The 26,343-nt window shown below is 37.8% G+C and overlaps 1 protein-coding gene across 1 annotated transcript in view; it reads left to right on the forward strand.

The window, feature by feature from the left end:
• Positions 1–3,020: 3,020 nt before the first annotated feature.
• The window catches only part of MMP16 (matrix metallopeptidase 16), a gene marked incomplete at both ends in the record, with an annotated part of 282,739 nt that continues 259,416 nt past the window's right edge, over positions 3,021–26,343 (forward strand). The window contains one exon of the mRNA XM_080800746.1: positions 3,021–3,152. Within this exon, the coding sequence (XP_080656872.1) occupies positions 3,021–3,152 (132 nt within the window). The remainder of the gene's footprint in view (positions 3,153–26,343) is intronic.

Here is a 26,343-nt window from a genome sequence, read left to right on the forward strand (position 1 = left end):
AATCTTTCTTAGTACCTATTCTTACCTAAAATGGTTTAGCAATCCTTGTTTGACTACTGATGAAATGTTAACTCAATATTTCATTGTAAGCCCCTCCCCATATCTTATCTTCCACATCTCTTTATTCTGAGCATAGGTATTTTCTTCAACAAACAGGTTGCTTGCAGTGAGAAATCCCTCTTTGCAGATAGCCAGCAGCACTCAACTTGCGTTCCACTTCCTTGACAAAGTCTGCTAATATTCTGGCTCATTTAGCAAGGACTTCCCCATTTAGGATCATTTTCTCAGGTACAACTTGCACAAATTTTAAAAATCTCCCTCCTTTCAATATTGTCTCAAGGATTAGGGAAAGGGTATAATTTTTTGTGTGTTTCTCTCCCCTCTCTAATTTTGCACTTTGCTAAATATAATGTATACATTAAAATGATTGTTGATTGACAAATACTCTCTACCACGTTTTGTTATTTTGGCACACAACACTATAACTTGTATATAATGATCTTGCTTTCTAATCATTGTGTTTTGCTTGTTTTTTGTTTTTATGTACTCATTCCAACCTATGGGTTATAAAAGTGTTAAGAGGATAAATGGATTCCTATATGGAAAGTCACTGTCATGTAGCAGGAAATGCATTGAACTGGGAGTCAGAAAACTCAGGTCCGAATTCTGCTACTTGAATGGTTTCCGGAATGTTATCTTTTATCACCATCGTTTCTCCATCTGTGAAACAAAATCAAAATCCTCAAGAACGTTATGAGAATTAAATGAGATATTATGTGTGAAAATATTCTGCAAATTTTAATATGCTGTACAATATAAGGCATTTCTTCTTATGTATTCAAGATTATTTTATGGATACTATATGTGCATAGAGCAGTCAGTCAGAAAAGGCTCTCTGAGTCTTGGGTCAAAGTAGGTGGGTCATATTTCCTTCAGTTTTTAAAGCATTAGCTACACAATCCTATTCCTTTGCTTTTTTGTTTCTCTTTCCTATACATATTATGACAGTCCAATACAATTTTTGGCAAAAAGTTTTTCAATGTTTTTTTCATTTGCTTACCAAATATGACCTTTTGCAGTTTTACTTCTTTACCAACTCATCCATGAAATTTGCCTTGTCAATTCTGTCTTCCATCTTACCGAGGTAGCTGTCATACCTGGGAGCAGCCTTTATTTTCAACCTCGCCTGCATTTCTTTCTTGTGGGCTCCTCTTCCCCTCTGCTGGCTGCCAAGGAGAAGCACATTTATTGGCATGGCCCCCAAACAGATGCCTGCCTGTTTCCCTTCCCCCTTTCTCTTTCAGCCAAAGCATCACCTGCCAGGGGCTGGCGGTTGCTGCCCCCGCTGTCCACTGCCTCACACTGCTGCTGCTCCAGTCCTCTTTGGCAGCCTCTTCTGAAGTTCCCCTGCCCGCAGCTCTCCTGTGCTGCTTGCCAGCAGCCTCCTCCTCCTGCCTGCAGCTCTCCTCGCTCCCGCCAGCGTCTCCCCCGCTCGGTCTGCGCGCAGCCTCTTCCTCCCGCCCTTGCCAGCTGCTTTACTCGCCTTTCCTCAGGCTGCTCCCCCTCCTTTCTTCCCCAGCCCTTCCCCTTGCTCTTGCAAGCAGGGTTTCTTTCCAGCGTCCCCACCCTCCTTGGCCCGGTGTTTTGTTAGCGTCCGGGACCACCTCTCTTGGGTCCCAGTGTGTACGCACGTCCAGCGGATAGGACATTTTTGGAAAGTGAGCATTTTCTTCCCGCTTCTGTATTTGACTAGACATCAACCCCCAAACCCCGTGCCTACTCCCTTAGCCCGAAAAGGTGGGGTGTAGTGATGGTAGAAGAAATTCAGGGAAACAACAAGCCACGGGCTCGGTCGGTGGACCCCAATAAAGTTTTGGACGCTCGGGACTTGCCATCTCAGGCTTCCCAAACTTGACCAGCCTGGCAACCGACGCGAGCGCCCAAACAGCGCACAGTGACTCCGGCGCTCCCTGATTCCCAGCGCCCCCTGACCTTCCAGGGACGCTTGATTGAGGACGCCAGCGGCTCTCCAGGACCAGGCCTGGGCCACTCCCCAGCGCAAGCCAGGGTCCGCAGCCTGAGCCCCACCCAGTCCCCGGCTGGGGAGGGGCGCACTTGTTTCTAGATGCTCCGGAGTGGGTGGGCGAGATGAAAGGTTGGAGCCGCCCAAGTTGCTGGGTTCTAGTCTCGGGGATGAGGGGGTGGGCGGCATGCCAAGGACCTCCTCCCAATCCATGGCCCTCCTGAAGGTCTGGCCGCTTCCAGTGCGCGGTACAGTAGCGGTTCCCCTTCACAAGCAGTCTCCTTTAAGAAGAGCGCGCGCGCGTATGTGTGTGGAGTTGTGTGTGTGCTCATGTGTAGATATATGTGTGTGTGTGCGCGCGCGCGCTGGTGTGCCTGTGTGTGTGTGTGTGTGTGTGTGTGTGTGCGCGCGCGCCCTCGCGCGCGCGCGCTGAGGGCCCGAGAGTCAGGCAGACCCCGGGAAGGAGGAGTTATGTAGATTACGGATGAACATTCTGGAGGGGAGCGAGGAGAGGAGGGAAGGAGAAGCAAAGGCGAGAAGCGAGGAGCGGCGAAGGCCCTTCCCGCAGAAGCAGGAGGCGGCAGCGGCGGCGGAGGAGTGGGCGGTGGAGGAGGAGGAGGAGAAGGAGGAGGAGGAGGACGAGGACGCACGGGCTGGAGGCGGCGGCGGCGGCGGCGGCGGCGGCGGCGGCTGCTGCTGCGGCTGCGACTCGGCGCTTTGAGCCGGAACCGCGGGTGAACTTGGGCGCCACGTTCCCGGTGACGGGCCCCCGAGGATGGTGAATGCAGGCTGCTGCTGACCCTGCCTCCGCCGCCGTTTCTCGGGGGCTGCTGAGTTCTGGGCCCTCAGTCTCCTCCCCTTGCCCGGCTGTGGGTGAACCTGCAGGCTCTTTACCCACCCGGAGGACTTTTTTTTGAAAGGAAACCAGGGAGGGAGGGAGAGGGAGAGAGAGAGAAAACGAAGGGGAGCTCGTCCATCCATTGAAGCACAGTTCACTATGATCTTACTCACATTCAGCACTGGAAGACGGTTGGATTTCGTGCATCATTCGGGGGTATTTTTCTTGCAAACCTTGCTTTGGATTTTATGTGCTACCGTCTGCGGAACGGAGCAGTATTTCAATGTGGAGGTAAGAGTATAAGAGCTTCCTTCCTTCTCGCTTGCCTGGGCTGCTCCCTGAAACATTTCGTTCACTCCTGGGATCTGGTCAGAGCAGCCTGGGTCTCTACACATTGTTTCCTTTGCAGCCGCCGAGACCCTGGTTGAGTTTCCCTGTGTCTTAGGTGATGGATGCGCGCGAGACTGAGAATCCGTTATCCCCAGCAGCACAAAGCACGATGCTGCGCGCTCGGAGATACATTTGTAGCCGGTCCATGCTTGTCACCCAGGGAAGAGGCGAAGTCCTACATATAGCAAACGTGTGGCTTTAATAAAAGCAGTTTGAGTTTATGATAAATAAACTGTTCAGGAAATACAGAATTCATTGCTTGGCATCATGTGCTTCCTTGGTATTGTTCCTGAAATCTTTCTCCCTGTGTTCTGTGCCTAACAAAGGAGGTTAAAATCAAAGAATCTAAAGGAGAGCGTGGGAATACTTGATATGTTTAATAACATTACTTTGTGATAAAACACTTGACTAGACAGTCTTTTTCTCATTTAGACATAACTTAATACACTGTAACTAGATCTGACTACAGAGAACGTGAAATCCATCTCTTTTAAAGTGTCTTCTCTTCCCCTCCCCCGCCAACTGAAAATAAAACGTGGCCCAATGTAATAGTTGCGAGGTGTGTTTTTAATTTGATTTCACACTCTCATGGCAAAACTGAGAGGTTTTAGTCTGTCGTTTGCTTTACTTTGATAGGTTTGGGAACAGACAGACATAAAGCAGAAGGGAACTTGAGGATAAGGACTTGTCAGACCTCTGCCAAAGTACTCTTCCTGTCATCAACTCAGCACTAAAGCCAGTAATGTGCAGTAAATCAATGAAAGTGTGTATACACCTGGGCTCTAACTCCAGTTTATAACATACACAGTGGAATACAAAGACAGTTAGAAGGTTTTAGTAAAATATACTCCTTTTGATGAAATCTTCTGTCTTCTGACATCTCAAAAGAATTACAATTAAATCTCTGAAGAATAATGTGATTTTTAAAATATTGTTGATTCTTTAAAGCTTACTGTCATTTTGCTGGGAGTGTGTGTTTACACAATAGCAGGACCTGTTGCACAGCATTTAAACATGTTTCATGTAACAGATTTATATACAAAGTGTGCATAATAAAGGCCATGTGTGAGGCCGTATTCTGAATATAACTGTTTATATAAACTGTTCTTAGGACTCCATGTAATAAGTGATGGTTGGTGGAGAAAGTATTTGAAAAAGTAAGAGCCATTATCAAGAGTTAAAAAAGTTTACAGATGTTAAGTATGATTGTATTACACAAAACCCCATTTTGAAAACCAAAACTGTTTAACCTTTTGAAAAATACAACTTTGGTTTTCTGAATAAAAAGAGAGATGCAAAGGGACTGAAAGTCCAGACTTCTCTTATTAGCAAATTTGAACTTTTAGAGTTCTATGCCACCGATGGATTTTTCTATCTAATACTAAAATCAAGAGATGATTTAATATTGAAATGAAGGAGTAATTAGTTCATAGACTGAAGGAATGAAAATGGCAAGCTGTTGTTTATATTGTAAGCGAAGAGCCTGTTACTTCAGTTTGATGGTAGTAAAGTGATGGTGGTAAGGTGGGGCATGGGGAAGGTGTGTAAAAATAAGTGCTTGGTTTTATTTTGCTCACTATGAAGCAGAAGGGAAAGTCTGGATTGATGGCTTCTTGCTTTGGTAAAGTCTTAGATTTGCTTTCAGAGATTGTTGGGATAGCATCAGCGTTTGGATGATTATTAGGTTTTCTTTTTGAGACTAGACATACATTTTATTGTATTTCTTTATAGTTTGAATCCCTCAGTTCAATCAGATATTATTATGCAAGAAAAGTTGATTTTACTCAAAAAGAGATTTCACTTCAAATATACATGATCCCTTCTTTAATATGTATGTGAAAAAAATGGTTCATGGAAAAAGTTATTTTTTTTAGAGTATTTAAGTTCTGTCATCCATATTTATTACACAATGCAAATATTTAATTATGAATGATAAGGGGCTGGTGCCATCTGAGACCTTACAAACCTTATTTGTTACAATGGAGATTTCCTAATGACTTAGATTAGATTATGCTTCATAGTTTGTATTATTTCCAATTAGTTTTTTTAAGCACTTGAGCATATCCTTAGTTGGGTTTATGTACTTCCTTATGTGTAATGATAACCTCTATTTTTCTTTTTTTAATCATAAGAGTAGCTGCTTGTTAATTCAACATACTATGAAGAACATGGAATGACAGGATATTTTCTGGCATGAATTTCTGCCTGATTCACCTTTATTAGATATTTCTTTTTGGTAGGAAGCTCTAATAGGAAGAATATCTATCACATATTCTCCAGAAAAGCACTTATACTGTGTTCTTCATTCTTGGTTGCGAAACATACACTGAGAATGCTTATTTGATTGATTCTCAAGGACAGTCTTAAAATAAACAGTAATGGTATCAATCATGCATGAAGCTCACATGATCATAATTTTTTTTTTTCCAGCAAGCACACCAAGTTATTATAGTTGGAACGAAGCTTCTGAGAGATGCTTTTTATGCTGACAGCTGAGATTACAATGTTTTATTCCTCACTGAACTTCACAATTGGTGGGACCCTTCTACTTTTCATCCCTATAATTTAAGGTTTAAAAACATTTTTCCCCTGGAGGTGTGGGCATTGAGTAGAAATATTCATGTTAACTCTTTCCTACCTTATTCTTAAGAATATAAGCATTTGTAATTTTCAGTTATCAGAACAGGAGCTATTTTTTAATATGCTGATGGAAGCTTGTTATAGAAAAAGTACATTTTGTTTATTTTTGTTTTTAAGAAGCAAAAAGAAATATTTCAACAGCTAAGATAGGGTCAGACACTGCCAGAAGTAGTAGTATAGAAGAGATTCAATTCATTCTTCTCCTTATATGTTTTAGGAAGAACACTATTTTTAATGCCAAATTTTCAGCGTATATTTGTTTAAAGATTTTTGTACTTTATAGGATGCATTTTTGGGGAATGGGCCTTTCGGTGTGTAGTCATTACCATGACATGAACATCAACTAAAAGTCAAAGACTGCTATCGTTGGACAGCAGTCTGAATCAGAAGTGTTCATTGGTCAGATGAAGCTAAATTGTTAACAAAGAATGAGGATTGAATCTCTGTGCTCTAAAAAATCACACTGTCTCTAAAATAATGATCTTCTTAGAGGAATTTCCATGATTCTGGAGCTCATTATTTTTTTAAATTTTGTGGGGTTTTTGGACGTTGCAAGCATTATTGTTATGAAATTTGAGATAGACTATAGTTCATGAGGGGCACCTGGGTGGCTCAGTGGGTTGTGTCCAACTCTTGGTCTCAACTCAAGTCCTGATCTCAGGGTCCCGAATTCGATCCCACTTTGGGCTCCACTCTGGGCATGGAGCCTAGTTTAAATATATATATATACATATATATATATATGTGTGTGTGTGTATATATATATACATATATACACACACACACATATACACATATATATGTGTATATATATATATAGTTCATGAGGGTAGTAACATTCATCATCACCTTTGATAGTTTGCCAAATGTTAAATATATGAGCAACATATTCCTTATTGTTTCTTAAAGTATCACACACATTTCTAATGAGAAAAATTATTTTAAGCCAATTTAATGGTAAAGTAAAAATGTGATATTCTGAATGATGCCCATTTCAAAGCATAAGAAGATGATTACTTTTTTGTGACAAAAATTTTTGATAAAGCAAAAATTGATTTTGTTGTTTTTCATTCACAAAAGAAGAGAGATTTTAGATTTTTTTAAAAAGATATTTCATGACAAATACTATGTATCATGAGTGTAAAAATTTCCTACCTTGCAGTATGTTTCTTTAACTGGTTTTGTATTTTATTCACCTTTATCAGGTTTATCTGAATCTACTTGAAAGTCAGAATAATCAACATGCCTTATTTCATTTGCTCGTGGAAGGTTGCTGACACTGATCTGGTCAGCCCCCTTGAGTAAGGGACTGTTTTGATTACATCCCATAATTCTCAGTGTAGCAGTTTTTACTGGGCAGGAACAGGGACCGTGTGACTGATTCATGAAGGTTTTCATTTACTGCAAATTCCAAGCTTTTCAAGACATCCCAGGTGTGCTGGCCATTTGAAATGCTCATAAGGACCAAAAATTATGACCAGGAGACCAGAAGACTCAGTAGCCCTCAGGTTCTCCTGTGTGTCACTTGATGCTTTTCTCTGTTCAGAGTTGCCTGGTCAAGTTCCCCAATGTAGGATTATTCATGAAACTCTTGCAGGTGAGCGTAGGCCAGCAAGGGAGATTGTCTCTTACCACCCCTGAAAAAAAACACAAAGAACAACTTTCCAAGTCTATTCTTTCCTATAGAGTTGGGTTTCCTCTCTCAGGGTCTTCTTCCCCATCAAGTAAAGATAGAGTTGGATTCAGTAACAGCTTTTTTAATCTCTGGAGTCAGGTTAAAAGTGATCTAAAGTTTTTACTTTTTCTTATTCATGCTATTTTAGGTTATGAACATAAAATTTTAAGGTTCTTGTTTAGTGGTATAATTCTTTTCTCTGAAGTTGCATTCATCAATTATTTTATGTCAATTTATTTTACTGCCTGATCTACCCCAACTACTCAAAATGTACCTGTTTAGATTATTTTGTAAATGACTATTTGGAATTATTTCAGGACCAAGAAAAAAAAAAAGCCATTGGACATTTGAATCAATTACTTAAACTTGTTCAATGTCAAAAGAAAAAGATTTCGTTATGCTCCTTCAGGAAATTTCTAATCCTTCAGCATGAATATGCAAATTGAGAAAGTCACTTTTCATGTTACTTTCTGTCACAATTTAAGTATCTGTGAATATAATTACATCCATCAAATTGTTTTTTATTGTGAGTAGTATAATGATTAAGATCACAGATTCTGGCTCCAGATCGCTGGATTCTAATCCCACCTCTTTTACTTGTGAAGTTAATAATGGACAAGTTCATTAATCTCTGAGCCTTACTGTACATATCTGTAAAATGGGGATACTAATAATACCTGTGTCATAGAATATTTTGATGATTAAATGAATACATGTATATCATATTAGATAGATGGATAGATAGGAACATACCTTCACATAGTTAAACATTCAGTACTTTTTAAATATCATTATTATTAGTAAAAAAAAATAAGGATGCTGATACAAATGTAAATTATCGTGATAGCATCTAATTACATAAAAGTCTATCAGGTTAGGACATACCAGCTGGTCCAGGAAGATTTTATTTTAATACCTTTTTCATTTTTAAAAAGTGTAATATACTGAATATCAACCACTAACATTAGTACATTTTCTTCCCGTGGGCTTTTCTTAGACAGTTTAGCTTAGGAATATGATTTGCACATTTTGTCTTGTCATCTGTTACTATCATAGAATGTCAAGTTCAGCTCACACCTTCTTTTACAAGACTGAGTTTACAGAAATCTGTTCATCTTGTAATACCATGGAAAATAAATAGGCCTTATGATTCAGTGGGCCTGTTTATTTTAATTGGCTCAAGGCCCATGTGCTTCCTATCTACAGTAGTGGGATTCAGTATGTAACTTGGGCCAGGTCTTTGTTCTACCCCTAATCCAGAACATAAAAGTCTTTTTTTTTAATTAATAGAGGAAGGAGGGGGATGGGCAGAAAGAGATATTAAAGTGTTTTCTACAATGACAAAGACATTTTTAAACAGCAAAGATCTTCTTGAACACTGAGAATAAAAGGTAGCTAACAATATAATGTGGTGGAGCCCTACTAGGCCAGAGGTCAAGGAATGCAGGGTTTAACTGATTCTTGTACTAATATAGCTTTGATCTTGGACAAGTCATTTCTTTAATGCCTGCATCTGCAAAGACAAAAATTAATTGAAACTATCATCAAAGACATTTCCAAATTTGAAATTCTATTGTATTTAGCCTCCAGTCTTTAATTTGTATAGACGGAGGAAAATCATACATATTTACCATATAAATTTGGGGGCAACTAGATGCCAAAGGTAGAGTGTTCAGATTTTTTGTTTTCTGAAGTGGATATCATGAAGACATACAGAATGGGCAACTTATTGCTAACATTTGTTATCATCTGTAATGACACAGGCTGTTCCATTTTGAAAATAATCCTAGCCTTCTGCTGAGTAATAAAAACATTGGCAGCAAATTACGTGTAATTTTAAAATCAATTTTTGGCCAAGGTAGCATACTTTAAAAATTTAATGTTAAAAACATGGATTGATGTTATTTTGAAAAATCTATATCATCTATAAGTTGGCACTTTGATCTTAAAAAGGCAAGGTGAAATAAGATCAAAATTTGTTGTTGTTGTGTTTTTTTGTGGTGGGAGAGGTCTCAAAATTCAAATCTATCTATTATCTACAAAAAATATACATGTATTTTGTAGTGAAATGAAGTGCTTATACTGTCTATACCTTTCACCCATTGTGGGAAATAATTTTGGCACATGGCTCTTTGAGGGTTATTTTTGTTCTTCATAACACATCTGATTTTGAATGTGAAAAATCAGATTCCATTTGTTTTATAAAATATGCAGCTTACGTGAACAGCAAAAATATTCCATGTTATAAGGATAAAATACTAAATAATAATATGTGTGATACTAAATTTTTTATTTGCCTTCTTTTTCTTTTTCATGGGAAAATTATTTATAGATTTTGAGGTTATTCCTAAAACCGTATTTGATTGTTGCTTCCTGTCGTTTAGCATTCTGAATGGATGTTCTTTGTCTTAGTGTTTCACCACAGTCGTTTGGCATTGTGCATCCTTGGGTTTGGATCAGTGGAATATGTTGATGAGCCTCTTAACAGAAGTTTAGCCAAGGGAATAAGAATAATCCCACTATGGCCTCCTGACCTTTGATTAAATGTGATCTGCGGGTGTAGTATACAAAAGGAGGCTAGAGGGAGCTATTGAGCTGTTTAAAGACTCCAATAGAGTAGAAGAATTTGGTTTGAAATCAAGGACACTAGGTGCAATCACATGCCTTAAAATGAATTATAACCAATCATAGACAGTTTAAAGAAATCAGTGAACACATGGTTTATGATTTAAGATGTGAGATGGGTTTACTGAGAGCCAGTTGGCACCCGTGATTACATATTTGATGAACTAAGAAGGAAATTAGCACTTTTCAGGGAGGCTGGGAGTTCTGGGCATGACTGCTTGGCCAAGAATGTTTTAATGCAGGACTGCGTTATATATCCCTTGCTTTTAGATGTAGAGCAGGTCACAAACTATACATTATAGTGACTACAGGTGCTTTTGAAATTCTCATTTTAACTAAAATGTCTAGTGAGATAATAGAGGTGGGCTAAATTTAATCGGATCGTGCCTTTTAAGTTACATGTAGCAAAAATCCAATTTTAAAAGCTTGTCAGACTAAAGTTATCTTATTTTTAATGTTTACCATAGGCCTTTGTTGAATACATGTTTTTCAATGAAAGCAGATTTTAAAATACAGGTTTTACCTATTCTTTTTTAAAAATATGTACGAAATGAGTCACAAAAGTGTGAAGCTGCTTTTTCTTTAAATAGGAACCTCAGACATGTTTTCAGTTGAGCAGATTATAATGTGACCTCTGGTAGAAGGAGGGAGGATAAAAAAAGGCAGCCACTAATGCAAGGGGCACACCAACATTTAATTAAGATATTATAATTTCCTTGCAAGCAACATTCAGATTTTTTAAGTGTTTCTTAATCTAGTCAGTTAAATGAAATACGGGTAAATGAAGTAAGACATGGCCCCACAGATATTCTCTGGAGAAATAGTCCTTGGAGTGATGTATTCAAATGACCAAATAAACCCAAATAAACTGCTCACTGGAATGGAATTTTACAGTATTTGATTTAGTCACACTTAAGGGGGAATAAACTGCTTCTTTTTAAGGGAAGCTGGATACTTTTATGAACTTTATTTCACGTCCCCGAATTGCACGCACCTGAGGTGATGTCAGTGGAATGCAGGCTTGTGCCTCAGCACAGGCTGATGCGAGTCAGACCCTGAGTGATGTCAGTGGAGGCATTTTTTCCATAGGAACTTCCACAGTTGAATTCATACCATGTGTTAATAGTTTCTCATTGTTTATACTGATTAGATATTTGAACTTGTTTTGGGTTTCTAATGGCTGTGCCTTCATTCCCTCTTTAAACAATTGCTAGGCAGTTCCTCCTCGTGGTCCTACTTGTTTCTTCTCGTCTGGGGTCTGGACGGACTTCCTATCTGAGATTCCACTTATAGGCCTTCAGGCTTGAAAATCAGGTAAAATTTTACAAAAAGCCAGGTTTGCATCCCTCCCTTGTTTCTTTGTGAAGAAGTGAGAATAGATTCAAATGACTTCTGGAATCAAATGTATACTCAATGATTTGTATGAAATTGAGAACAAGTTTATAAAAACTCACTCGCGGTTACCGATAAAACTGTTTTAGCGGTCTGGGTGTTTTAATACTGTAACAAGTCGGGTGCCTGGGTGGCTCAGTGGATTAAGCCTCTGCCTTCAGCTCAGGTCATGATCTCAGGGTCCTGGAATCGAGCCCCACGTTGGGCTTTCTGCTCAGTGGGGAGCCTGCTTCTCCCCCACCCCTCTCGCTGCCTGTCTCTCTGTCTACTTGTGATCTCTCTCTCTCTCTGTCTGTCAAATAAATAAATAAAATCTTAAAAAAAATACTATAACAACTCTATTCATATTACTTACTGATTTACTCCTGCGTGTGGATTGAGTGAAATCGTTCCATGGGTGACTCAAGCAAATCACTTAAGCAGTCTTTGCCTTATTTTGACCATTCATGAAATTGATTTGTGATCTTTACTGTTTGTCTGTAGCACAGGTTATGTAATTATAGCACTGAGAAAATGCCAAGCAATCTCCTTAAATAAGAATAGGGTGTATCTCAGTGCCTTCATTCCCACCAATGAGATGACCAGAATTTAGAAACAATTATGAGCTGGCATTATATTCTAATTAGACAAGATCCAAATAACCAATAAAACAGAGATATATAGAATTGGTTTTATTGAATACCTTCTTTTAATAATAAAAACAATGTTAATTAACACTGGTTGCACATTTGCTGAGGGCCTGATTATGTTCTAAGTGCTTCATATATATCAACTCATTGAAATTTCATTACAATCTTGTGAGTTAACACTGCTGTTTCTCTTTCACAAATGAGGAATCTGAGACACCAAGAGGTTGAGGAACTTGCCAAGGCCACATAGCTCTGCTCCTCCCACAGTGGAGTAGCCCAGAATCAAAGCAGACAAGTTGGCTGCAGAGCCCAGGCTCTTAACCAAATAGAGGCAAGAATTTCCAATTTCCCAATAAGACCGTGTGATCTAGTTCCATGGTTCACATCTTTTGTATTTCAAACTGAAAAGAGATAATTAATATGTATCATGAAAATGCTAGGTCTACTCTAGCATAGAGTCTTGCCTGGAGTAAAAAACTGAATGGGCTGCTGTTGATTTGATTTGTTGATTCAAGATCGAGTATGTGTGCTCAGTAGTTTTCCTCTTGAATACTCCTTATGATTTTTTGCTTATTAGAAAGTTGCTAACCTATGTTTAATTACATGTAATATTTAAAGTGACATAATTTCAATTTTATCATAGTATTTCCTTTCTCAACTATTCGCCGTGTTGCAGTTTTTCTTTAAATGTGATTTTCAAAAGTTTCAGGAAGATGTGATTACATTCCAAGATGAAAAGAATAGAACACTGGAGAAAATATAAAGGAAAACCCGTGTCAGGTCTGTGTTCTTGTGCCCTGAGGGGAAGAATGTGTATGTATACAGTGACTGTCTGGCATGTTCTAAGAGTTTTGGAATTTGTTATTTTTATATGTTGCATCAATTGGATAGAAGCTGTAAGGAAACCAGTTTATTTTATTACTTCTAATATATTTAGTTATAATATAAATGAGGACTTTCTCAGGGATAGGTTAATTTTGACATGGATCCATGTTTCAGAAATTAGTGAGCACCTTCTCACTCTTTGAGAATAGACCTGATATCTGGTTATTGTCTTTGATGTGAAGGGAATGGAAACTTCAACTTGGTGGTTGATCAAAGGCTGAAAAAAAAATCTTTAGTCCTTAAGATCATTGCTGTGTATAGCTTTCAGGGTTCCCTTGGTTCATTCATTAGCCTTTCAAGGAGAACTGTTTCTAAACCCATTTACAAAAGTAAGAATCTAGCTGATTTTAGAACATTTCTTAGTGTTAAAATTCATTCAGCTGTCTCTTACTTCCTCTAGAGGCAGTATATCATAATGGCTTTGTGCAAGAACCTGTGAAGATATGCTTAAAAATCTTAGCTGTATCCCTACAAGCTCAGGGAACTTGAGTGAGCCAGGTCATTGACCACGTGCTCCAATTTCTTCATATGTAAAGTACAGATAATAGTTCCCAACTCATGGGTTGTTGTAAGATTAAAGAGGTAAGGGATAATGGGGCAAGATAAATAACAGGCTCTTAATTTACTCTACCTTGTGAAATAACGAAAATATAGGGAAAAAATGGTTTTCAAGTCATTGGACATCAGATAATGAAGGGATGTCATCCCTAAGAGATGGTAAACAAACAGAGTGAACCCTAAAATTGTCTCAGTTGACCACCTTGACAGGGCTTCCAGACAGCAGTACAGGGAATGCAGAACCCGGTTGAGCCAGGCAGGCTCCTGTGTTAGGGATGGAGCTGGGGATAGGAGGAGACCAAGGTGGCTAGAATTCACAGGTCAGAATTCGAGAAAAGAGAGAGCTACACAGAGTAAAGAGCATTGGCGAGGGCCGCCTGGGTGGCTCAGTGGGTTAAAGCCTCTGCTTTCGGCTCAGGTCATGATCCCAGGGTCCTGGGATCAAGCCTCGCGTCGGGCTCTCTGCTCCGTGGAGAGCCTGCTTTCTCCTCTCTCTCTGCCTGCCTCTCTGCCTACTTGTGATCTCTCTCTGTCAAATAAGTAAATAAAATCTTTAAAAAAAAAAAAAAAAAGAGCATTGCCGAGTTCCCTTAAATATTTAGTTGACATTCCTGTGAAGTAGCAACTAGGGGATCTGCTCATTCCTGTGAAATCGCAACTAGGGGACAGTGAAAGAAGCAGCTGAAGGAATCAGAAGAGACAGTGCTTGGTGCTCACATAAGGCTGGGGATAGTGCCCATTCCCCTCAGCCATACTTGGAAACTTCATTCTTTACAGGGCAGAGGGTAGAGTACTCCGAACTGTCCTGCTCCGATAGTGGGAACAAAGTCCTGGACTGAATACTGCTTTAGTTCTGCTTAAAAAGTCTTAAAAGCAAGATCTGAAAGGATCGAACTATTTCTAAGTGACTTAATTGCTTCCCACAACAAAGCTCAATAAGATACACAGGAATACAAAAATACGCAGTACTCAACAGTTTAAAATTCACAATGCCTGGCATTCAATTAAAAAAAAAAAATCACCAAGCATGTAAAGAAGCAGAAAAACACAACTCATAATGAGGAGCAGTGTCTATTTAAACTGATCCAGAAGTGACACAGATGTTGGAATTAGCAGATAAGACTATGAAAGCAGTTGTTATAACTGTATTCTTTGTTCAAAAACTTGAGACATGGAAGATATTGAAAAAGACTCAAATTGAATTTGTAGAGATTGAAACCACAATATGTGACGTTAAAGACACACTTGAAATTTATAACAGATTTGACATTACTGAAGAAAAAAAAAAAAAAGTAAACTTGAAGTCAGCAATATAAGTTACCCAGCGTGAAACACGGGGAGAGAAGAACATTTATAAAGTGGAACGTGGGATATATGGGACAGCTTCAGGTGGCCTAATATATGTGTAATCTGAGTCCCTGAACAGGGCAGATTAGTGGCTATAGCTTTACCTAATTTTTTAGAAAATCTGTAAACTCATGGGTCAAAGAGTCTCAGGGAATCCCAAGTGTAAGGACCATGAAAGAAACTAAATCAAGACACACCATAATCACATTGTTAAAATGAGTGATAAACAGAAAGTTTTATGAAAAATAAACTTTACAAAGTAACAATAGTAAGAAAGACATTGTCTTATATTTTTTCAAAGACCTTTAATATCTGGCTTAACAAAAGATAGTTGGATTTTCGTATTTATTTCTGTATTCACACTTAAAATACTATAACTCATGTAGCCTGTGGTAAACTGCACTGCCAATTGCAAGTAAATGAGAGTGAAAAGACAAATAGCGTCATTAAAATAATTTTGCCCTAGTGGATTCCTGTAAGAGTTTTAGAATCCTCAGGGGTTCCTGGACCAAACTTTGAGAACCATTGTTCAAGCAGGTATTGTTTTCTCTTTTCCTCCCGGATATACCAAGATCCATGTACTTTAGTGTCTTCATTAGAATGCTTAAATCCTTCATTTCTTTTCTGCCCCTGTACTCATCCCTTAGTAACCAGCAAATATTATCTCGCCTTCTCTAATCCCCATCTGCACCTCCACCAGAAAATGAGCCCATTATGCTTTTATAATAACCTTCTCTACTACTTATTCTTCAAAGTACCTTTCATAATTGTAATCACAGAGTGTTTTATCTTACCTCAAAGTTGCATACTGATGTATGTATGTAAGACAAAAGGCTCACTTTTAACATTACTGTTAAAAATCCATTTAATAGCTCATTAATTGCTAAAACTTGGCACATGGACACTCAGGAGCCAAGTATCAACATCTTTTGTTTCTCTGTGCCTTTGAGTTTTGGTCTTCCTGTCTCTGGAATCACGTAGGCCAAAATTATATTTGCTGGAGGAGAAATTTAAGGGGATTGGAACTAAATAATTTTTCTGTTTCCCTGGAGCATATGGCTAAATTTGGTAAATTAAATGCATGTGCCAAAAACCTGTTGTACAAGGTTCTTGTGTAATAGATTCATGTCTGACTCTCACAGTAAATTATAACTTTATGATGAGACAGTATATCCGCCATGGTCACCACTATAATTCATGAGCCTAACATTGCCCTAAGAAAAGTACAGAGCTCAGTAGATATGTGCTGAAGGATTGAATGGATTACATCATCCCTTTGCATAGGTGTTTCTAGTTTAAGTGATATTTTCTGACCCATTTCGATAGTTGTTACCTCCCCTAACTCATTTAGCCCTTATTGGGTTAAAATATGGTACTTGTACCTTATATTTGCTTCATTTACTTTATTAAAAATATTAGCTTCTAATAATCAAAGATGTGTTTCTTTTAATGATCAGTGGTTAACTGGTAAGGAGCTAGGACTTCCAGATTTTTTTCTTACCATCTCCATTATGTTACATTAGTATATCTGGTATAAATAAGTACTTTATATCTTCCTTCACTGGTGTAACATTTATTTAAGTACCCATTGGCTTGACATTAAAAAAGTTGGTCACTTTTTTTTCAGAAATGTGTATCCAAATAGCTAGGGAAATAAATATAAAGGAAAATAACTTTGTTTTAGTTCAGTGACTTCAATTGTAGCTATCGCTATTAATAAGTGGCAACTTTCCCAAGACAGTTTCCAGGAAAGAGCAAAAACAGTTTTACTTGTATTTCACTGGACATCTTGATTCATTTCAATCGCTCTTTTAGCTATACAGATGAGAAGAATGTTGATATGCTATCAACTTTTGCCTCCATTAGCATGAAAACCCTAAGAGTGCATAATCACATAACCATTTGAATTTCTAACTTACATTAAAATTAGATCATGTTTATTGTTCTAACAAGTACAATATTGAAGACCCATGAAGAACTGACTCAAGAGATGTGAAAATTTGATGGATTTTCTCTTGCTGAACACCTACACATTGGTAATTGGCAGGGTAAGAACAGGGAAAATATGACTTTCTTCAGTCTTTCATTGATACATGTACTGTCTATGTAGATTACATCTTCCTTAGGAGGAGAGGAAATGTAGACCTCCGAATATTAAACAGTCCATCATTCACTTCTGCATTTACCAGGAAAAATGAGTCTTCTAGTAAAGCATCATATTAGGAATGGCAAGACTTACAGAATCTTTTGGTTGAAGACAGCCATCTGCCCAAGGGCTATAGGTTTCATTCATTTAAACAACAATCTGGTTTTCTTTTCTTCTTGTTACTTGAATAACTTCCAGAAATTTTTGTAGACACACATATACCCCTCGTTTCTCCTTTTCTTCCATTTTATGGAAATACGTTTTTTAAAATGTTCTACGTATTTTTTAACATAAATATACGCTTTGGAGAATTTTTCATATCAGTATGTAAAGAACAACTTCATGCTTGTATGGTATCTTATAACTTATGTGGTAAGTTAACAACATTATTATTGCTGGACAAATAGGTTATTTTCAAGGTTGTTTCTATTTTAAATAATAATACCATATGCTTACTTAAGCATGTGTGAGTGTATTTAACAAATATTTCTGGAAGTGTAGTTGCTCTCTTATTGGTTGTATATTTATCTGTAATTTTGGTGAATTCTGCCAAATTGCTACCCACAAAATACATCAGTTTACTAGTTTTCAGCAGTGCTTGGGGTGCCTGGGTGGCTCAGTCAGTTAAGTGTGGGACTGTTAATTTTGGCTCAGGTTATGATCTCAGGGCTGTGAGATAGAGCCCCACATTTGGGCATGGAGCCTGCTTAAGATTCTCTCTTTCCCTCTGCCCCCTTCCTCCCCACGGGTGTGTGCGTACATGCTCTCTCTCTTTCTCTCTCCCCATCTAAGAAAAAAAAAAAGTTTTCAACTTTTTGAGCTTAAGCATGATTGATTCCACACACACCTGCCATTACTTAAGATATTTTCCCTAATCTGCTGGGTGAAAAAATAATTTTACACAAATTTAAATAATATCAATATTCAGCATTTTTTCCCTTTTTTAAAAAGTATTTATTTATTAATCTATTTATTTATTTATTTATTTCTCAGAGAGAGAGAGAGAACGCACAAGCAGGCAGAGTGGCAGGCAGAGGCAGAGAGAGAAGCAGGCTCCCTGCTGAGCAAGGAGCCCGATGTGGGACTCGATCCCAGGACCCTGGGATCATGACCTTAGCCAAAGGCAGCAGCTTAACCGAGCCACCCAGGTGTCCCAATATTCAGCATTTTAAAAATACTTTAATCCACTTACATTTTTATTGTGAAGGTTTCCTTTTCCTGCCATTCTTTATTTTTGTCTTCTCTTTTTCACTGATTTATAACAACTTGTTTGTGTTAAGTTGACCCATTCTCTATCCCGTGTAATAATATGAGTTTGTTGACATATTTTGGTTTTGCTAATTTATTTTTTAGTCATTTATATTTTGACTTCTAGTTTTGTATCATGCTTTAAGAAATAGCCAGCATTTTAAAACTGTTTTTAAAAACACTCATTTCTTTCTTCTTCTTCTTCTTCATCTTCTTCTTTCTTCTTCTTTTTTCGGTTTAAATCTTTAAGTAAAGTACTTTGGTGCAGCTACAGAAAATGGAATCTAACTCATTTTCCCCGAAACTGGTTAACAGAGGCTTTAGCAATACATCTTTTCTCTTAGCACTTGGGTTTTCTTATGAACTACTAACTATAAAATACAATGCCTTAAGACAGATTTGATTTGATTTGATCTGATGGATTCGTGGGTGGTGCAGGGCACCTGTGTTTCACAGTTAGGCTAGGGCCACTCTGCTGTGTGTGTTGCCTGTAGTCTTAAAACCAGAGGAAAACTGGAACATGTTCCCTTGGTGGTGGTAAAAGCATTTGAGGACAAGCAGCCACATATGATGCCTCTGAAGTCTTAGCCTCTTAACCAGCACACAGTGTCTTCCGACCACATTCTTTTGCCCAAGCAGGTTGGGTACATAGTATGGCCCAAGGTCAAGGAGTTTGGATACACTTGCCTGTGATGAGGCCAGCACAAGAGTGTGGATGTAAGAGGAGGGAAAGGTTGGGATCAGTAATTTAATCTATAATATCCTCACTGATTTATTTATTTTTTTTAAGATTTTATTTACTTATTCGACAGAGAGAGATCACAAGTAGGCAGAGAGGCAGACAGAGAGAGAGGGGGAAAGCAGGCTCCCCGCTGAGCAGAGAGCCTGATGTGGGGCTCTATCCCAGGACCCTGGGATCATGACCTGAGCCGAAGGCAGAGGCTTTAACCTACTGAGCCACATAGGTACCCCATCCTCACTGATTTAAAAACTGCCTTTGTCATATACTAATTTTCACAAATAATTCAACCTATTTTTGGATACAGTTTTTTCCCACTGATATAATTTAAATCTTCCTGGGACAATACCAAACTTATTCCTTTCAGCAGTGTTTTGTAGTTTTCTTTAAATTTGGAGTTAATTTTTTCCTTTTTTGTTGCTATTTAGAATGGGAACTTCCACTATATTTACCAAGCAATTTGTTTTTAAAGAACTACACTTATTATGGTGAGCCTTTTTTAATGTATATACAGTAATTGTCACATCACTAGGGGTACACCTGAAAGTAATATGTCAACTATAATTTAAAAGTAAAATAAGGAGCACCTGGGTGACTCAGTTGGTTAAGGATCAGACCCTTGATTTTGGCTCCGGTCATGACCTCAGGGACATGAGATTGAGCCCTGCCTTGAGCTGTGCACTCAGTGTGGAACCTGCTTGAGATTCTGTCCCCATCTGCCCTCCCCCGTCCACTCACTCTCTCTCTAAAAAAAAATAAATAAAATAAAACAAACCTTGATATTTCCCCCCAAAAAAACAAGAAGAAAAGCTATTGACCTTTATATATTAATTATCAAATGTCCACCTTGTTGAATCATCATATTGTATCATATAATCCTTCTGTAGAGCCTCTTGAGTAGTCTGGACACATGGTCATATTATTGAGACTTAAAGATAATTTTACCTCGTGTTTTCTCTCATTATTTTGGATAATTGTACTGACTAGATCTTTTAGAACAGTATTAAGTAATTATCGTGACAGTAGGCACGTTGTCTTTATTCTGATGTTAGGGGAGGTGATTACCCATTTGTTTTCAATTGTTAGTTAACCTTAAAAATATTTAAAATCCTAGTCACTTTATCCAGGATAATTAATTCTCAAATCTGTATATTGTCTTTAAATTAAAGATTGATAGTGAGACACAGCATGACCAACATGGCAAGATATTGAAATTTGGTATATTATCAATATCCTCTATTTTTTCCCTCAGTTTTAATGTGGTTTTTCTTTTACTGTTTCTTTATAGTTTCATTGAAAGTTTCCTTAAATATTGGATCTCTGACTTAGTAGTCATGGTTATTACCATGGAATATCACAGCCGTGGGTGGACAAAAATTGTTTTCTGAATGAAACAACGAATGGATTAATTTTGTGATAAAATTTGGACATTTCATTCAAGACTTTCATTCAAGACTTCGGGATTCATGCAACAGAAAGCCAGTTTGAACCACCTTCTCTGGTATAGGAGGTTAATTGGAAAATACTGATGTAGGTCAGAGATGGTGGGAAAGGGATGACCCAACAAGCAGCAGCAGATATCTTAAAGCTGAGACCTTTGCAGAGTTTTCTGTCTTACCCTCACTCCTGCTTCTCTTTGTTGGTTGGCTTCATTCTCTTGTTGCAGATTGTCATTTTCCATTTTATACGGTTTCCTATCACCTGGCAACCATTTTTCTTTATCACTTTTCTTAGAGAAAATATCTTCCCTCGGCCCATATGCTTATACTTCCAGCTCTGCTATGAAAAGCCCTAAAGAAAGTTTCTCATTAACCCAGTTTGGATCACTTGCCTATTCCTGTAGCTGGAAATACTTTGTGGGACTATGAATGGCAGCTCCTGTATAATCTGATAGTTGGAGTGGGGGAGTAGTAGTTTCCTCGGAAAAGAGAAGGCATGTTGAACAGAATTTCAGCAATAGATGTCTAAAGCAGTTCAACTGATTTATTCTTTTTTTTTTTTTCTTTTCTGCTTTTCCCTTTTATCTCTTTTCCCCTTCCTTCAGCATTTCCAACCAACCCCCTCCCCGCCCCCGCCCCCAACGTATACACAGTGACCTTCCTGGCTATTTTTTCTCTTCCCCTTTCTTTTCTTTGTCATTATCCCTCCATTTCTCTGAACAAGCTAGGATTAAGGTGTGTTTTCTGCTATAGGATGTTGCCTATTTAGAAACAATTACCATGAGTAAAGTTTCAGTGGAAAAGGAATAATAATAGTCACCATGCAAAAGTGACTGTATAACAGAGCCCAGAAATTAGAATAAATGTGGCCGAGTTTTGTGGCAGAGTCACTAGCGTGACTGAGAAAATCACAAAGCCAGGAGGTTTACGGTCAGGTTCAAGCAATAATTTTTGGACTTACCCTCAGTATTTGTGCTCAAGAGATGAGAAATAAATAACTTTTTTTGTTCCAGAAACTTCTTCAACTAATTTTATTTGATATGTAACAGGAAAGTGCTGAGACTGTTGTTCTTTGCCCTCCCTAATTCTTCTTTTTCCACATTAGGATCTTTACCATAATTTAGATCAGCACCTTTTTATTTTTTATTTTTATTTTAAATTTTTTAAGAGAAAGAAGGAAAGAAAGAAAAAGAAAGAAAGAAAGAAAATTTAAGAGAGCGAGAGAGAGCTCAAGTGGGATGGGGGGTGGGAAAGGGAGAGAGAATCTCAAACAGACTATGCCAAGCATGGAACTGAACGGGGGCTTGATCCCATGACCCTGAGATCATGACCTAAGCCAAAACCAAGAGTCAGATGCTCAACTATCTTAGCCATCCAGGTGCCTCTAGACCAGTTCTTTTTTAGATGAGGAATCTGAGGACCTGGTTGTGGGTATAACTTCACCTAAGGCTTCACAGAAAGTTTGTGGTAGAAACAGATAGAAACCTGTTTCCTCTCTGAAAAAGGGGTTGGGATTCCCATGTTCTTACCAGGGTTTATGAGGAAATGTGCTGATGTCAAAAAATGGGCATTCCAATGATCAAATCACAGAAATTACCATCGTGATGTGTGATTGATAAATATTATTTTATTATTATTTGGATTCTTGCCTATTGTTGACAGAAACACCTTGTGAAACAATAAAAAGTTTAGCCATTTGAATATTGATACATGGATTTATTATTTATGTATTTCCTGAAAAATAGTTTTAAGAGGGCAAAAGGATAGAGAGAAAATAGTAGGACATTACCAAATACCTTCTAAATGCATACTTGGACAAGTTCATTTCGTCTCAAATCATTTTATTAGAGATACGCTTTCTTCCTCAGTAGCAAAGATGTTTGTGTTGTAGCTATGATTCAGTTATCACAGTTCTAGGCACTATTAAATAAGAGCATCTTTGTTTCATCTTTGTTTAAATTTATATGTAATGTTACAATTAAACACATTTCTAACTATATACACATAAACTCATATCCATGCATATATATGTGGGTTCATAAAGGAAAGATATAGAATACAGCATATGTATGCATGCATATATTGAAAGAACTTTCTGAGCTATTTGGGAAATTAGCTTTTTATATACATCTTGGGATTTTCATCTTATTTTTAAACTTTGTAGCAAATAAGACAGTGATATTAAAGGGAGATAACTGTTTTCCTGCTTCCAAGAAACTGTAAAGAAGAGGATCACTTACGCTTCCAGAGTTCTTTTTGGTTTTTTGGTTGTTTTTTTTTTTTTTAAGTCTTACTTGTGGGATTTATTGCAGTTACAAAAGGCAAGGAGGCAGAGATGAGAAGAAGGGATATTGAGGAAACAAAGGGAAGGCTGAGAAAGGACCTTTCCCCCACAGCCCATCCTCTCTGGAAGAATTAATGTTGCTAGAAAGAGTATTTCTCTGTTGTTGTAGAATTATTGTATGGAGCCCTAGGTAAGCCTAGTCTTTTGTCGAGCTAGGTTTAAAATAAGGATGATATTGTTTTTATGTCAAGGTAGGGTAAACGATATATTAAATTGGAATGCATTAGTATGAGGCAAAAATAAATATTCAAGTAATATTGTCTCTCATATTAGTCTTTCGACTTCCTGATTCTCTCCACCTTTAAAACATATGTTTAGAAAGTAGTAAATGTTACAATTCTTGGTCTTGTTTTTTTCCCATCAGTCCATTGTTTTGAAGTCATTTTTGTGCTGGTGACAGATGATATTTCATTAGCTGGTAGTAGAGTTACTCTAATTCCAGACTCTGAAAGAATAAGCCCTTCATATCCAGCCTTTCTTCAATCTTAGAGGATAATTTACAAGATAGAAAAATGAAATAGAATTCCCATCATAGGTTTTCCTGATAGAATGTGTGTTTTTTTTAATGTTCTGAATAAAAGTATGGCAGTTGAAACTGTAAGAATATTGCCCACTCTTTCCTAGAGAGGCCACTTGCATACGGTCTGCATTGCATTTGCCTTTTTAATGTGAATGTTTTTGGCATTTTCCAACATGGCAGACGTTTATACTTGCTTTAATAGAAAGGAAATATAACCCTAAATATATAAATAGGCATTCTAATTTGTGTCTAGGACACACAAAAAGTGGATGTTAAGGCCTTCGCTGTGTATATAAACTGGAGAAACAAGGGATGCAGCCATAAAACTAGAATAGAAAATAAGGCAGTGTGTTTCCAAGTTCTGATGTTTGTAATATAAACTATCATTTATAGATTCCTTTATAGACTCAATTATAGGAAGTTGGAGAGGAATGACTTTGTGACTAAGAGGGCTCTTATCTGTTTTCTGAAATACAATTGACTAAATTATTTTTTTCCCAAGACTTAAACCATTGCAGGATACAATACACCTAGTCTCGTAATATCATTATAAATCACCTCAAACTGACTCTTCGGATGAAATAGTGACAGTTGAGTTCTTAGGTGGCAAGATATTGGTTAATATCTGGATAGCTTCAAAATTAGGAGGGAGAATTATTCACTTTTATGTTTTTATTGTAGGAATGTGTATGGTGGTGCCATTGTTGAAGTATTCTTTGAGGTTGTATGGAAGAAGTGAGTGATGGGGAATGGGACTTCAGCTCCAGGATCCTTTCCTTTTCGGGTTAGTTCTTCCAGGTAGGATCCAGACAGAGGATCAAGAGACAGAGTGTTAGCTAACATTAATTGAAGAATTTGGAGTTTGGAGGACTTTAATTTTTTACTTTTTTATTTAAACATCATATTGATACAAGTGGATAACCAAAAGCATGAAGCAGGAGTTTATATGTTCATTTACTGAACAGAAGAGGTAAGGCCATGAAAAATATGAACTAATGTGTTTGCAATATATCCCCTCAAATTGGGAACAGATGCATGTGTAGCTACAGAGTGTAGATAAACAGGACTGAGTTTTTCACTGAGTAAACTCAGCTTTATCCCTCTGTCCATCGTACCTTTCTCTCATGGAGATGTCTCTACCTCATTTCCCCCAGGTTGTGTAATTTTTAAATGTTAAACTTAAGAAGAAAAAAATTTGTATTTGTACTAAGCAGATTACAACCTATAAATCTAATGCTAGATATGAGCTAAGGCAATTTTACCTATAGGTTGTCCATGCTTAAAAAATTTAGCAGATGCATTTAAAGTTAAATGCAGTCATATATTGAAATTCAATTTGATTTTTCAAACTGTGTACCCTTACCATTATGACATGTATTTGAAGTAAGAGAACACTTCTTAAACAAGGTAGATGACACTCATTACTTATGTAGGCAATCATAGAATAAGTAGCACTGAATTGAAAAGAAGCTGTTAGTATTTTCTTTTGTTCATCCTCGCTTGCTGTCACTTCTTTTTGTGCAGTGGGGCTGTGGGTGTCAAACTCACTGTGCAGATGAATCATTTGGAGGAGCTTGTCTAAAGTGATGATTCCTTGGCTCCTTCTTCAGAAGGTCTATTTCAGGAGGTTTGAGGTAGAACTTCAGAGTCTACATTTTGAAAAATGTCTCCCCTTCCCCTCCGTGATTTTTTTGCTGCCAAGCCATCGATCTGGCTTTGGGAAGCATGGTTCTAGAATTTCCTCAAGGATTGTTATCTGAGCAATTCCACGTGTTTTCTATTTCTTCCTCTAAATTGAATTCAGGTTTATTGGCCTGTAATTCTCTGGTTCATCTCTTGTTCCACACGTCAATTTGGCAATTACAAGCAGTACATTTTTTACCTCCCAGTCTGCACTTTGATGCTTACATGGATCTGCTTTCTTATATTATTCCTTACATGGGGGGTTTGGGGAAGAGGAGATAAAAATGTTTTAAGGCTATTGTGAGTTTTAACTGAATGTATTCAAAATGTTTCTATCACATTTTTTTCTTCAGTTCTCCTAATGGTGACCTCTTACTGGCTTGTTCCCCTTCTCCCTTTACCTTCTAATCACTTTGAACAGGCACAAGTATAAGTTAGCTACCTTTTTCACTTTATTTACCCATTATTTTCTTTTTTTTCTCTACCCTTTTTAAGAGACCTAGATCTTTGCTTTGTGTGCAGCTGAACTTATTGAATTCATTTGCATATGGTAGAATTACAGTGTTGGTTTGCGTTGGTTGCATTTGGTTGGTTTGAATATCTTTGCTCCAGTTGTCATCTTCATAGACATAGCTCCTTTACCCTGAAAAGAAGCCAATATTATTGGGCACTTGCCAATGTGCCAGACACTGTGCTAAATGTTATATGTATATATATATATACACACACACATATACACATATATATTTATATATATACATAACCTTATTCAATTTTTAACTTTCTGGGAGGTATAAAATATTATTACCATACTCACTTTACAAACAAGAAAACTGAGGTCACTTAGAAGTTGAAAAACTTGCCTAACTAATAATAAATGTGAAAGCTGGGAGTCAATTCCAGATAGTCTAACTCCAGAGCACACTTGGGCAACCTTGCACAGCACAGCACATACAGTAATAAGCTGGGGTAGACCTTCTGTTTTGACTCTACCAAGGACCTCACTGGCAGAGCAACACTGGGTCTCTCAGGAAGATGTGCCATCATTTTTTTCTCTAATGGGCAAGTCCTTAAACCATCCTGATCTTTGGGGTAGGCCATATTCTGAGAGGTCATCTCTATGGTTAGCTGAAATGACATATGGAGCTTTATTCTCTCCAGTACCCACAGGGCACTGTTCTCAGGTCTCAAAGATTTTCTTGGTTATTACAGAGAAGTTGTC

Source organism: Martes martes, assembly GCF_963455335.1.
Source record: "Martes martes genome assembly, chromosome: 4".
Classification (NCBI taxonomy): Eukaryota; Metazoa; Chordata; class Mammalia; order Carnivora; family Mustelidae; genus Martes; species Martes martes.